Source organism: Dipodomys ordii, unplaced genomic scaffold (genome assembly GCF_000151885.1).
Source record: "Dipodomys ordii isolate 6190 unplaced genomic scaffold, Dord_2.0 Scaffold27, whole genome shotgun sequence".
Classification (NCBI taxonomy): Eukaryota; Metazoa; Chordata; class Mammalia; order Rodentia; family Heteromyidae; genus Dipodomys; species Dipodomys ordii.
The window spans coordinates 18426383-18441348 of NW_012267243.1; the positions used below are offsets into that span (position 1 = coordinate 18426383).

Sequence of the window (14966 nt, forward strand, 5' to 3'; positions counted from 1 at the left end):
CACGGCCATCTCACAATTAGAACACGTGCAAAGATCCTGGCTAGAAGCACAGCCGTAATTCCATTTCACACACACACACACACACACACACACACACACACACACACACACACGAGTAGTAAGAGTTCCTGTTTGGGACAGTCCCCTGGGAGCACTGGGCTTTGAGGCAGCCCCGGATCCTTGGACAGGCGGTGCAGGAGGTACAAAGGCAGCAATAAGAGACAAACACTGCAAGTGCTGGTGAACCTGGCGTCAGGCTCAGATCATTTCCTACTTCCTCTCTGCCATTCTCCAAAACAGAGCTCCGTTGGATTGCCTGCGTTTCCTTCATCAGCCTTTTGTGATGGAAGGGGAGCAGGGTGCTTTCGAACTAAGAGCAGCAGAGTGTAGTCAGAAGACCTCACCAAGCCTCGGCTCTGGGATACCTCATTACCTAAAGGGATACACAAAGCAAGCAAGCAAATAATGTTTTGTGAGATTCTCATGGAAGGGAACAAAGCTATAAGGAAATCTTTCCAGAATCTTTCCAGGGATCTTTCCAGAAGAATGTCACCATCAGGATAAACTGCAGCACTGAGACAGAACCAAGAAAATGGGGATCATTCACCATTCTTATTAATAACCAAGTTACAGGCAATTCACATGATCCATGTGAAGAGTTTCCTGTCTCTTTACCTTAGTATTTGGGGCAAGCAACTTATAAAGTTATTTTTCAGAAAGTTTGGGAAAATGTAACCTGAAATTATAATCTATATTAGGTAGACTTGCTTGTCTGGTGAATTCATTAGCAACTCAGCATTCCAGCCTTTATAGTGAAGTAACAGCATGATGTACCTTTGTAGTTGTACATGGAAAAAGCTCCAATATAATGCTGCCAGGCGCCGGTGATTCACACCTGTCATCCTAGCTGCTTAGGAGGCTGAGATCTGAGGATCACAGTTGGAAGCCTGCTAGACAGGGTAGCCTGGAAGTCTCTTGTTTCCAATTAACCACCAAAAATCTGGAAGTGGTGCTGTGGCTCAAGTGGTAGAGCACTAGCCTTGGGGGGAAAAGCTGAAGCATAGCTCTCAAGCCCTGAGTTCAAGCCCCAGTACTAGCACAAAAAGGTAAATTAAAAACTGCAGTGTGATCAGTTAATAATAGGCGGCATTTGGGGGGAAGAAAACAATTTCAAAAACCCAGACTGCTGGGATCCGTGGTGGAACTAACTAATCCATTGATAGCATCGTTTGGAAAGTTGAGTCCAAGCTAAGTAGAGACAAGAAGAAGGAACTGTTTGATGGGAGGTTGCCCTGATGTTTGCAGCAAATGCATTTTGAGACATAAAAGTTTCAGATTCTGTTGCTGGATTAGAACACCAAGCCAGCTCCCAGGGAAAAGCGCTTTGGCTCATGTTCACAGAGTCCCCTCCGCTTGATGGCCCCACCCCCCTTCAGCACCCCAAATAGCTGGTTTACTGGGCAGGTGACAAATCTCCTTGAGCCTGACAGAAACTTCATGACATTCTCTTCATGACAACACCAGGGATCCCCATTACCTGGGTGTCACAAGCTAAAGACTTGCCAGCCCCCCGCGGCAGAAAGGTTAGGTACTAATCACAAGGGCTTGGTTGTTTAATGGAGGAGCGGTCTCCTTGGTGTAGCCAGCTAAACGCACTGAAGAAAAATCGGTCTTGGATTTAGGGGAAGATACGATCAAAATGAACCACAGTTCAAACAAAAAAAAGTCGGTCATTTTGTCTCCATTAGCTTCTCTCTCTCTCTCCCTGCCTCTCTCTCAGAAGATAAAAAAAGAAGTGTTTGTTTTGTTTTTGTTTTCTGTTTCTGTAGGCCTCATTGCTCCACTCACTGACTGAGGTGAGCCGAGTGTGTGGGACACCGGGATGATAGCCACAGTGAAGCCCCACAGAGAGTAGGGTATGACCCCGCCCAGAGCTCTGACTTGCTGTCCCTCCCGGAGCTCCTGACTGACGCAGTTAGGAGGAACTCAAAGCATAGATAGCCTTTCTGTGAAACCAATGGGACAAACTTTGTTTGGCCTGCTCTTTGCCTGCTTGCCACATCTGACTTCACAAACCGTGGGCCTGACCAGAGCCTAGCCAAGCTCACAAGATGGAAAAAAAAATCCAGCAAATCAGCTTTTATATGCCCTGGACCCACTTCAGAATAAGTGGGAATTTCAGCTGAAACTAGTTCCCAAACAGGGCAGAAAGCCCACCAACTCCCGAGATCAGCACAGATGAGCCCCGCCGCCCCTCCCCAGAGGCCTGGCCAGGTGTTAGACACATCACGACTAGTCATCTGGAGCAAGTCTCTATTTACAGATCATTTTCTGTAAGATTTCCGCATCATGATTGCATTTCCCACTTGATCTCTTGACAACTTCAAAATTCCCACACTTAAAAAAATTCAGCCTTCAGATTTCTAGATCAGTACCCTCCCCCTCTATGGAGATCTCACAGCACTTATTTAAGTCTTTGGAAATAAATGTGTGTCTCAAGGCCAGGGCTAGGAGTCCGATAGGCTAGTTTATAAAGGTGCTCCGGCCTGGGTACTAGTCAGAGGTCTCTTACACGTGATTGCAAGGATTTATAATTCCATGGTGTGAAATGGAGGAGTGTTCAGGAGGCTCAAATGGCTCATGTCTCGCACGCTGCTGGTGACAATACAATGTCTTGGAAACTACTAACTCTGCTCTGTGATAGTATTCCTTCATTTCTCCTGCATGCCTGCCTGCTTCTTTTGTCTGGTTTGAATTGGATTTGGGTGGGATTTTTTTGCATGTTATTATTTGTATTTATTTTCTAACGTAAACATTGTTTGCTTCCTCCGAATCTGTGTTTTTCTTTTTGTTATTTTCTTTTGTTTTGTTTTTACTAGGCGACCCCCTCCTGCAGTTCCAGGAAGACCATCCTAACCCCATCATTCACCTCCTTTTCTTTCCAACAACATTGTCTCTCCATGGTATTTAAGAGCCTTTTGTTTGCACAATATGTCATATGTACATAAAAAACTTTTATTTTTGATCCATATCTATAATAAAAAATAAAGTTTATTCTATATAAAAAATTAAAACGTGCTGTTTCATTTTCTAAACAAGACAACCAAAAGGGGGACTTGGCTTTTATGCCAGGTGAGATGGAAAGTACATAATCTGGTGTTTTGAGGAACTTAATTTTCTCAAAAAAGATTGGAGTTCTGAGGTCATCAGGTTTGAGATGCTCTTTGGCAGAGAATAATAATGCATCTTCCACTGAAATTTCTGTCCAACAGAAAAGTGAAGAAAATTCTGGGGTCCAGGAAAAACAGAACACTGAACAGGGAAAATCTGCCTCCAGGAATTCCCACCAGCAATTATTATTATTATTATTTTACTGTTCTTCTAAACACCTTTATAGGAGATGAAATGCATAAGCTCACAGCTGTGGGTGCACACCTCACAAATCCTCACATTTTGGAGGTGATGGAGTTTAAATTCAGGGTCTTGCACTACCGCCAGTGCCGGGCCCCCACCCTACCCTTTCTCTCTCTCTCTCTCTCTCTCTCTCTCTTTTTGCTTTAGTTTATCTTTCACATAAGCTCCCATGTTTCCTCAAGGCTGAAATCTGACCATGACCCTCTCACTTAGCTATTCTATTTGGCAAATTCAAGGGGGGAAAAAACCCTATTGTTCAAAATATGAATTCAACAAGGCAAAAAAAAAAGTCTCTTTTTCCTAGTACTGAGAATTATGCTCAGAACTTTGTGTTTGCCCCTTGAACCATGCCTCCAGCCCCTCAAGAAGATTCTCCATTATCATATATTTACTAACTTTGAGAGAAAAATAAAATTTATCTCAGTCTTCAAGTGATGACTGAAGATGAAGTTGGGATTTTTTGGTTGTTTGGTTGATAAACCTCATGTTCATTTGCCTTGCACTTGGCTGCTTGACCCATGCTTCCAACTAGCTATTGGCTGAGATGGAGTCTCATGAACTTTTCTACCCAGGCTGGCTTTGAGTCACAAGCTTCCAGATTAGAGGCATGAGCCACGAGTGCCCAGCCTTGAAGTTTTAGGCCTTTATTTATTTGTTTATTTATTTTTGTCGGTCGTGGGGCCTGAACTTTGGGCCTGGGCGCTGTCCCTCAGCTCTTCAGCTCAAGGCGAGCGCTCTACCACTTGAGCCACAGAGCCACTTCCAGCTTTTTCTGCAAATGTGGTGCTAAGGAATCGAACCCAGGGCCTCATGCATGCAAAGCAAGCACTCTACCACTGAGCCACCTTCCCAGCCCGTAGGCCATAATTTTTTTAAAGCACCTCAAAGATTTATCCAAATAAAGTGTTTATGAATGAGGTAACACAGTACAATCCTGCCAGATATGTGGCACCTTCTTGTAGTTTTACATTTCATTTAGAATTTTCTGTTTTGAAGGATTACACGGCCTAAGTCAGGGTGATTTAAAGGTAGCACTCAGCTGGGTACTGGCTGCTCAGGCTTGTAATCCTATTTCAGGAGGCTGAGCTCTGAAGACCATAGTTCAAAAGCAGCCTGGGCAGGAAAGCTAAACAAAACCAGTGGCCCAGAGACCACCCAGGCCTGGCATGCACGCACATGCTCACTGACAGACAAACCACCAGCGCCGCAACACTGTCCTGTGGGCTTCATGCACCACATCTTCTACTTGAAATATCTAAGTAAAACAAAGCCAGTCATCAGGACTTGGTGTTCTGCTTATTAAATTGCCAGAGTTGGCTGAGCCCTGGCATGGGGGGACGTAGGTAGGCCTTCCCCATTATAAAAGAAAAGCCCCGCTTTGAGCCGTAAAGACTGTTAAGAACCGAAGTGTCCAAGCAAACCTCCTTAACCGGTTTCTCAGTCCGCACGGCCTTCGCTTGACACTGTGCGGATTTCAGGCCGTGAGAGCACTGGTAACGAACTTCACAGGCAGCGAAGCCAAGCGGCCAGCGGAAGCGCCCACCTCTGGGCGGGCTGGGTCACGCCAGTGACTCCCAGCCGCAGTCTTGTGCCCTTCCCAGGAGCTCAGGCCAAACCCACATTCTTTCTGGATAGCTCTGCGCCAGGATTAGCACCCCCAACGCAACAGATAAAGTGTTCCCAGATAACTCACACCACCTCCCCAAGGTCAATCTTTCTGGAGCCGATTGCTACCATAGCTGCTTCAGTTCTAGAACCCACTTCCCACTTGTCCCAACCTAAGCGAATGTGGCAGAACACAGGAATTGTGACTTCTGATCAAGAAACAATCAAAACCCGAACTCTTCATTCCTAATGGAATATTGGGTCATAATGCTAAGTCACCTGAGTGTGGGCTGAAAAGTGTCACACCAGTCACAGGCTGTGACAGGGTCTGTGAACCTGCCTGGCATCCTGAGCAAGAGGCTTGGGGTTCAGAAGTTGCTCTGCAGCTGTCTTCTACTGGTAGCAAAGTTGCCTAGCCGACGGCTAGAAAAATCCAGAACGCCTAAGAGATGGAAAGGAGACTACTGAAGGTAGGAGTCGATGACGCTTAACCCTTTCCTTGCAGGTTTCACAGGTAAACAAACGTCTGTACGTTTCGGAGACTACCCGTCCATACCATTAAGGGGTGTTTAAACAGACACCCTAAAAGCTACGCAGAGTGTATTAGTTGACTTCGATCACTGTGACAAGTGTCAAAGTGAAAAAAAGGAAATCTTTAGAGAGGAAGGACTGGCTTCAGCTCACAGTCCAGGGACTTCAGTCCATGAGCAACTGGACCCAGGAGCAACTGGGACAGGAGATGAGGCCGATTGTTACGGCTGGTTCTTCCTGGAAGCAGAGAAGGAGGGAAGGAAGGAGGGGAGAGAGAGGAAGAAGCAAGGAGCAAGAACACAGGAGACACCTTTCCGGTGGCCCCACTTTGTTCTGCCCCACCTCCCATACGGCATGGCTCCATCAAAGGATCACTCCCTCAATTTGGTCAAGGCCTCAGGATCCAATTACTTTTTTAACCACCGTGGGGCTTGAACTCAGGGCCTGGGCACTGTCCCTGTGCTGTTGTGCTCAAGGCCGGCACTCTACCACGGGAGCCACAGCGCCACTTCCAGTGTTTTGGCAGTTAATTGGAGATGAAAGTCTTCCTTAGCCTCCCAGGGTGGCTTCAACCATGATCCTCACATCTCAGCCTCCCAAATAGCCAGGATTACAGCCCCAAGCTACTGGAACCCAGCTGCGCCCACATGGTAGAGTACTTTCTACCGGCCCATGGAAAGCAAGCCTCCACAAGGAAGTATGTAGGAAACATCTCAACTCTAAACCATGACACAGCGGTGAGTGAGCAGCAGCTGCTTACTTAGCAGCAGAGGGGAGCTCACGGGTTAGGAACAGGTGAGCTTCAGCACTTTGTGTCCCCAGGGTTGAAAACGTGTGCACTTGGCAGCCCACGTTCACTCGCTAACTCCACATTAGGTGTGCGACTAAAAGTCCTCATGAGTGAACGTGCCTCATAAAGGTTCCCATTAAAAAGACTTAAGCCCCCGCCACCCTCTTAACCTGCCACAAGTTACTGTTAAACAACGAAATTGTGGGCACACCACAATCAGACCCCAATGACGGGGAGCCGCCTGCTTCTGGACCGGTCAGGAATCCATGCTGCCACTTCCACACTCGGTCTTCCATCCGACTTCATGGCCCTTTCCATCCAAGTGAAATCCAGGAGAGTGAGTCGCCGACAAGCACGAAGAGAACCTCAGCAGAGCCCAGGAGCCGCACGGAGGAGCCCGGAAGTCAGAGGGGAGCCCGGCCTCTCCCGACAGCTGCTGAGAAAGCGCCGTCCAAAGCCCCGCAACACTGCCAAAACCGGCCAGGCTTGATTTCCTTCTGAATCTCCCTTCAGAGCAAGCTAGAGCCATGAGACAGTTCCTTCTGTCTGTCTGCCTTCTTTTTTAAAGACAAAGATTACTCTCAGCAACACACACAAAAGCTGCCCGAGGCCTCAAGGATCTGGTTGTTTAGCATGTGAAAAGGATGTGTGCATGCGTGTGCATGCATGTGTGCGCACGCACATGGCAGGTTTGAGCGCTGGGAAGCTGCTGGGCACCTGTGAGTGGGTGGGCAGGCTGAGGACGGGACGGGAGGGCAGGGCAGCCACAGTTCTCAGAACACGGGCAAGGCAGAGGAGTGGGGACCGCAGCGGTGAGGGCGGAGATTCTATGAGGATCTTTTCTGGTTGATTCCATGTTCTCGGGAAGCTTGGAAGCAAGGAGCCAGGTGAAGATGATGATGGAGGAGGATGTTACGGGGGAATGAGGAGAGAGCAGCTATGAGAGAGCTCAGGACACTGGAGATTGCATAGACTAAGGATTGTCAGATGTCACCTTATTAATAGCTTCAGCACCGAGGTGGCAAATTTCAAATAAGCCAGTTTGCACTTTGTGTAGAGAGCTGGATTTGCTCAGCGTGGATTTATCAAACTTGTGTGTATGTGTGTGTGTGTGTGTGTGTGTGTGTGTGTGTGTGTGCATGGACACGATTATCAAGATTGGCCTTGGATTTACGATGGATCAGCAGAGTGAACTGCAAGGTGAGGTATCAGACAGGACTGAGAGACTTTAAAGATCAGTGGGCTGACACTCTAGAAGGTCAGGCAATCCGGGAAGTGGGAAGCTAGGAGGGGGTCAGGGAGTGGATAAAGGTTTGGTAGAAGCTGGAGTGGGGAGGGGCAAGGTCGTGGGAAGAGTGAAATCCAAGCAAATGAGAGGCAGGATGGGTAGGTGGCCTTCAAGTGTAGGAGAATGCCCACGAGCTAACGCCACGGAGCACTGCGGGGGTGGGGACCCTCGGGAGACAGGAAGAAAGGACTGGAGGTCGTAGTTCAAAGCAGTTTTGGGTAGGGTATGCTAGAGTCTGATGCCAAGAGAATCAAAGCTGGAAACTTCAGGGAGGAGGAAGAAAGGTCTGGAAAGGAAGGACAGCTCCCTGACGAAGGGCTCAGCAGTTTGACCCTCTGAGGAGGCTGTGGTGCCCTCCGAGAACGCAGGAGAGCGAGCACAATTAGACATGTCCCAGAGAACGGGGCAAAGGTGGAGGGGACTTTATTGATGAGGGGTAGATGATGGAAAGTTCCAGAAGCTTGGGGGTGGGGGCTAGGAGACGGGGATGGAATAGGAATATACAGAAATGTACAAGGATTAGAGGGGAGAGTGACCTACACGTCTAGAGACTCTGGGATGGCTAAGGAGGGTTACACTGGTAAATACATTCCAGAAAGTTCCAGGCAGCTGCAGTGGCGAGGGTGTAGGTGCTGGTTGGCTTGGGCGGCCTCTTCCTGTGGAAGAGGCGTGGGCTTCGTTCGACCAGGAGCACACGGGTACAGCTAGCAGGGTTCGTGCGCCAGCCCTCCAGGTGGTGCGCGTGTTGATAAAGGCCTTTTGGGACCGGTGGCCGCCCGGTGGTGAGCCCTGCGGACTTCCCGCCTGGGCTGCGTCCCTGGGGCTCTGGAAAGCTTGTTTCTGTACAAAGTAACAGAGCTAAGATGCAAGTCAGGGTCTGGCCAAGATCTCTGGGGCGGGTGCCGGGGAGAGGAGCTGCTCCGGAGAGCGCGGCTGCAGGCCAAGCCTTGCTGGACACAGTGGCTCAGGTCACACCCATGGGTTAGCTGCTTCTACACGCAGATCCTCAGTGCCACGGGGGCGGGAAACAACAGCAATCGCAAACCAAACCAACCCCAAACCCTTTCCTCTCAGGCCCTTCCAGGCTCACGGGGGCCTGTTTCCCCGCTGCCCGGCCTTGGCACGGTTCCAGGCTGGCTGCACGCTCGGGAGCCGGCCTCTCTGTGACCAGCCGGTGTCTCCATTCACCGGGCACCCAGGATCCACTCAGGGCCTGACCCAGACAGGGCAGCTCTGCAGCTCTGCCCACCACCGGACGTCACTGGACGGGGGGCGCGGCCTCAGCCTTCCCCGGGCCGCTGGCCTGTGGCTCACCACTCACTCCACGATGGCCCTGTGGCCGCGCGCTCGGCCCACGTCACATTTGCACTCTGGTGAGAACTGTATGGGCCTCCTACTCCTTTTCCTTTTTATTTTTTTACAGTCCTGGGGCTTGAACTCAGGACCTGGGCGCTGTCCCTGAGCTGCTTTTGTTCAAGGCGAGCGCTCTACCACTTGAGCCACAGCGCCACTTCCAGCCTTTTCTGGGTATGTGGTGCTGAGGAATCGAGCCCAGGGCTTCGTGCATGCTGGCAAGTGCTCTACCACTGAGCCACCTTCCCCGCCAAATTACCTTTTCTATGAGACCTACTCCAACCTACTAGTTTAATACTCTCCTACTTTTTCCTTCCTCTTAGCACGTACTGACTCCCTTCACATTTGTTAGCCATCTCTGCTCACTACAGTATAATATAAACTATAGCATTTCTACGCACAGCTGTAGCCCAACCACGTGTGTAGAACAATACATATCATATGGTGAGTGCTCAGTCAACATCTGTGGACTCAATAAAGGCCAAATGCCACCCAATACAAATGTAGAGACTATGTAGAGGAAAGCCAGGGAGAAAAGACAAAGGTTAAAAGAGACGACAAGGGATTTGGAAAGCGTTAGAAGCAACCACCAATCCGTGGTCTGTCAGAAAAGCAGAATATCAGCACAGCCTACTCATATTGGCTAGAACGGAGCCTCAGTCTCCTCAGCTGTCAAACGGACTGTGCTAGGGACAGGATGGTATACAAATGCTGCACATAGCAAGGGGCTCTAAGATGAGGAGACCTGGAGGGCTGGGGTTATTTCCCAAGTCTTCATTGAATGCTCTCGTAAAAAGGAATATCAATAACTTCCACAAGGTGGCACTGTGTCCCAAACCTACTTCCCTGCATTCAATGGCTTGAAATACTGAATTATCGTGTAACTGATGCCCTCTGCTGACTTTTCTTTCTCTTGTCCTATAACTTTTCTTTGGCTTAGAACATGTTCAGGATAGCTCCATATACCTCCTTCCATGTGCTCAATTTGAATGTGTGTGTGCACACGCACGCGTGCGCACACTAGTCCTGGAGCTTGAGCTGGGCAGTCCCCCGGCTTCTTTGCTCAAGGCTAGCACTCTACCACTTGAGCCATAGCTCCTCTTTAAGCTGTTCAGGTGCTTAGTTAGAGATAAGTCTCAGGGATTTTTCTCCCTGGACTGACTGAAGTGTGATCCTCAGATCTCAGCCTCCTGAGTGGCTAGGTTTACAGAGAAAAGCCACTGGCACCTGGCTTCAAGGCAGCGCTCTACCACTTGAGCCACGGCGCCACTTCTGGTTTTCTAGGATTATTGGGGATAAGAGTCTCATGGACTTTCCTGCCTGGGCTGGCTTTGAACCATGATCCTCAGATCTCAGCCTCCTGAGTATCTAGGATTACAGATAGGAGCCACTGGCGCCCAGCTAAGTATAAACTTTTACACCCACAGCCACGTAAAGGTTTTCTCAAGCTTGTAGTACTGACATCAGCCTACAAATCTGATACCACCCCCCTCAGAACCACCACACCTGTGCACACGCCTCCCAGCTACAATGATAACCAGCTATGTCACAGCACAAAATAAGTGTCCCTCCGCCCTTCAGCTCTGCCTTGGTCCCCAGCACCCAGCCCCCGTCCTCGGCTCCTGCGGTTCAGCTTCCCCCTCACCGACTAAGTATCTGAGCTAACAACATAAAGGAGGAAAGCTCTGTTTTGACTCAGTTTTGGAGCGTTTGGCTCCATTGTCTTCAGACTTGTGGAGAAGCAGTAAGTACACTGTGCAGGAGAGGTGTGAAAGCTGCTCACCTCAGGCTTGCTAAGAGAGGGCAGGGAAGAGGCCGCTCCTGCCTCCAGGCACACCCCAGGGATGTAACTTCCGCCCAGAGACCCACCTCCCGAGAGAGCTCTACCTTCCTGTAGGACCTAAGATCCGGCCCAGAGCGGGGTCCTTTGGAAGGGCTGCCCCCCTCCCTGCCCCCCTCCCCCCTCACTTGCAGCATGCTCCCCAGACTCCCCACGACTGCCCATGATGAGCAGTGGAGCTGAGGAGGGCGGCAAGCATTTCCAGGCGGCTAGCCAATCGCCACGCAGACACAGCCGTCCTCTACACGAGGTCCGCCAGAGACCAAAGTCATGAATGTTCTATTTAGACTTAAGCAATGGGTAACTTTCCCAGCAACTGCAATCCCAGTGCTACCAACCATTCTCCCAATAAATACACCACAGGGGAGTCATCCTTCACAGCAATACGAAATGCCTCAAGACTGGTTTCTTAACAAAGGATATATAGCTTTTTTTTTTCCTGCAATTTTCTCTGTGCCTTTCAAAAACGTTTCTATTTGTGGCCTGTATAACTTTTTAGAGTTACCCTGCAGAAAATACATGGGATGTATTTTCACTTGGCCTAAATACATCCAGCTCAAATTCCAGTGCCTCCTAAATACATCACAATTTGGTAAACCAATCACTTTCCTCCACCCTGGGCAGTTACTGTTTAGAGCTGGGATCAAACCCACTGCCTTGTGCGTGCTAGTGTGCGAATGCTCTCCCAGTGAGCCATCCCTCAGCCTACCCCGAGAAACTGTATCGTCTTCTCAGGCTGTTGTCCCGCGATCCCCTCGAGTGCGTACTCGTTGAACTTCGATTTCTTTCATTTGGATGGTTCCAGTTGTCTCAGTGACTGACCTATTTCGGATACCACTATCGTTAGTTCTGTACCACGAATTCCAGGTACAAAAGCACTGGGTCCTATTTCTCAATATGCTTCTGGATTATCCTCAGAACTGAGCTGCTGTGCTCCACACGGCATCACAAGCACCCCAAATGCACACCCAGGCCCACGCGGCTAGACGCTCGGCGGGCCTGCTACTCCTCTTCCTCTTTATATAAAGGTGCTGACTTCTCACCTCAGCCCGCTCACCCCATACACAGTGTGGACCTTCATTTTTATCTCCATTTCTGCAACAGGCCACATTCAGCTTCTGAAGACGGTGAAGCGTTGAGTTCAGCCTCAGCTGCTACTTTCCATAGGACAGTGTAGTCTACATCCCTCTTCAAAAGCCCCTTGACTTGGAGTAATGCAAAGTGGTCACACAGACTCAATCGCCGCCTCTCCAGCCGGTTACCCACCACTAGCATGCGGCAGGGCTGAGGCTGAGCGTATGGTTCAGCCCACTCCGGACGGGATGGCCTTCTCCCTGCAATCACCACTTTCCTATCCAAACCGAGTCTTCTGCTGCCTCCTCCACTTGCCACACCCAGTAGCTGTCCCCTCCCCACTGTTACCCCGCCCCAAGGAGCTTCCACAGCCACCAAACCAAGTACAGTTAGGCGATGGGGAAGGAAAGTGGAAAATGATTCAGTCATTCGTCCACTGTTCTTCAAATCTGTGGAGCTTTCTGCTCACTGATATGGATGAGGTGGCCAAGTGAATTCCCTAAAGTTGGCTATCAGAAACCCACTCAAATAAGGCAGGAATACTAAAACCCAAAAACAAAACCAGCTGAGCATGAGGGCTCAGTGCTAGGAAGCACCCAGGAGACTGGTTTTAAGTTTGAGACGCAGGAAGACCGAGTTGAAAACCTGTTTCCAGACAATGTATGTCTACGGAATTATTATAAGCCAATTCTGGCAACTTGAAGACATAGGGTAACCCACACCATGCAGACAGAACCATGGAGGCCAGTCTGAAGTCCTGAGCCAGTTGGGCCAGTAGGTATCCTCACTGAACAGGGCTTACCAGCCCCACAGTGCTCCCCAGCCACATGCGGCCACGGTTTGATGACATTGCTGACCAGCCCCACAAAGGCCCTTGTTACGCCGCCCTAATACCATCGTCGGTGTTATTTCAATGCGACCTACCCTCCAAGACCAAACCTAGATGCTAGCTCCTCTCGAGTATGTCCTAATGACTCCAGATGAACCTCGTCTCCAGCTTCTCCAAATCCCCCTAACGTTTTGCTTGTATTAACACATTGTTCTCCTTTATTATCTACACATTTCACTAAGCACAGAGCAGCCACTCTGAGTCAAGGTTAAGTGACTATTATTCTATGGCCTTGGGCGAGGGACCTGGAGACAGCACCCTGAGTTCTAAGATTTGAACTCGATACCTAAGAACCTGCACACAAAAAAAGGTAGAGAAATACGCACGCACACACATTCATTCTCTTTGTAGCTCGTCCGCCTGCCGCTGGCTTTCAGAAAAATTGAGACAACTTAGTGGGTATGTTGTTGTTGTTTTTAATAAATAGAAACCACTTCATTTGTTACAGCAGATAACTCAAGAGGGCACTAGAAAAGTTCTCCATCTACAAGCCTTGGGTTAACGTTTTCCTTCTGATCTCTTGTCTCACCCATATTAGCCTGGTGCTTCCAGAATGGAGCCCTGCCTTCAGATGTTATTCTGGTGCGGATGGGAGTCTGAGCAGCTGGCTTTACTCATGTAGAGGAGGTGCTTAACTTAGCTGAGGAACCGGGACAAGTCCTCCTTGATCTCAGCCTCATCCCAGGGCCCGTGAATGTTTTCCTTAAGAAGCTGCAGGCGAATGAGGTAGAAAGGGCAGAGACAGGAGATGGAGATGAGCAGAAGGGCAAAGAGCACAGCTCCCACACCGCTGATGGAGAGCAGGCCCCCGAGAGCCGAGAGTGCGAAAAGCAGGGTGACCCCCACGTAGCTGCGGGGGGTGAAGGCCTTCAGTTTCTTTTGTAACATGGGCCACAGGGCAAAAATCTGGATAGCAAAGGTGACCATGATGAAGGCATGCAGAGACCGGGGCAGCCGGGAGGCCAGGCAGACGGAGGCAAAGATGGCCATGTTCAGAGACAGCGTGCTGGACACAATGGCAGCGTTGGCCCCGTAATCAAAGAAGATGAGGTGGCCTAGCAGCATGAAGACGGACATGGCGTAGACGGTGTCCGTGCTAACGGACTCCGTCAGGGTCTTCAGCACCGGGGAGAACCCGTAGGTGAAGGTGACGAAGACCAGGGCACTCTTGAGGTCATCCCAGCGGGTCCGCCCACTCCTCCTCCGACCATCGCCTCCGTCCACCAGGTCAAACAGGACGTAGCCGACCACTGAAGACGCCAAGCCCATCCCGAAGAGCCAGTGGGGAGCCAGCAGACCCTCATCCATGTACCACCAGATAACCACAAAAACGCAGACGCTGCAAAGCTGCTGCACCACCACACTGGACTCAAACACCACTGCCCAGTACTGGTACTTGCGGGCATAGATGTTTTTCTGGAGCTCTTCCAGGAACCGCCGGTCCACATAGTTATCAGGGAAGGGCTGCCGCTCGTATAAGACCTTCTGCCACCGGACCTCCTTGGTGTGGGTTTCAGCTTTGTCACACATCATCCTACCCTCTCCCTCAAAAACCACACCAGCAGGGCTCCCTCGGAGAGGCCCACGGGGCTCTGGGTCTTTGTGAAGATCTGAAATAAGACCTCGCCGGCAGTTCCCTGCGGACACTGTACTGACCTTTCCCTGTTCACAAGGCGGCAACCCGGCGCAGCCTGTGAAGCGAAGGGTTTCTTCTGGGGCAGGATGCCACAGCCACGTTCCTAGAAAGACAGGTTTGTGAGGACAGTCGAGGGGTGACTGGCAAGGGCCAGCTCCGATCATTAAAGAACACCACTCGGGTACCACTCAGGTGACCCACATGGCGTTTTCATTGAGGTGCGGCCTGGTGAGCCAGGGCCGGCCCCCGCCGGGGCCCCGTCCCCCATCCCCGTCCCCATCCCCATCCCATCCCATCCCATCCCATCCCATCCCCGTCCCCGTCCCCCATCCTGTCCCCCATCCCCGTCCCCATCCCATCCCCATCCCCATCCCATCCCATCCCATCCCCGTCCCCCATCCTGTCCCCCATCCCCGTCCCCGTCCCCCATCCCATCCCCGTCCCATCCCCGTCCCCGTCCCCATCCCATCCCATCCCCGTCCCCGTCCCCTGTCCCCGGCCCGGCCCCGCTCCCCCGCGGGCGTCCGCAGGGGCTCCAGGGCTTTG

The 14966-nt window shown here is 50.6% G+C and overlaps 2 protein-coding genes across 2 annotated transcripts in view; one reads left to right on the top strand and one right to left on the bottom strand.

Annotated features, from left to right (window-relative positions):
* Window positions 1-3027, top strand: part of Dnm3 (dynamin 3) — a 366727-nt gene extending 363700 nt beyond the window's left edge. The window contains exon 21 of the mRNA XM_013015559.1: window positions 2880-3027. Coding sequence (XP_012871013.1) covers window positions 2880-2916 — 37 coding nt within the window. The 3' untranslated portion in view covers window positions 2917-3027. The remainder of the gene's footprint in view (window positions 1-2879) is intronic.
* A 10149-nt stretch (window positions 3028-13176) lies between these two features.
* Window positions 13177-14624, bottom strand: Pigc (phosphatidylinositol glycan anchor biosynthesis, class C). Its single transcript, XM_013015582.1, has one exon. It carries the CDS (start codon window positions 14582-14584, stop codon window positions 13421-13423), a length of 1164 nt encoding a protein of 387 aa, XP_012871036.1. The 5' UTR covers window positions 14585-14624; the 3' UTR covers window positions 13177-13420.
* Window positions 14625-14966: the final 342 nt, after the last annotated feature.

Bases quoted from the DNA above. Each gene is read 5' to 3' on its own strand.
- Pigc (XM_013015582.1), bottom strand. From the start codon at position 14,584: ATGATCGGAGCTGGCCCTTGCCAGTCACCCCTCGACTGTCCTCACAAA.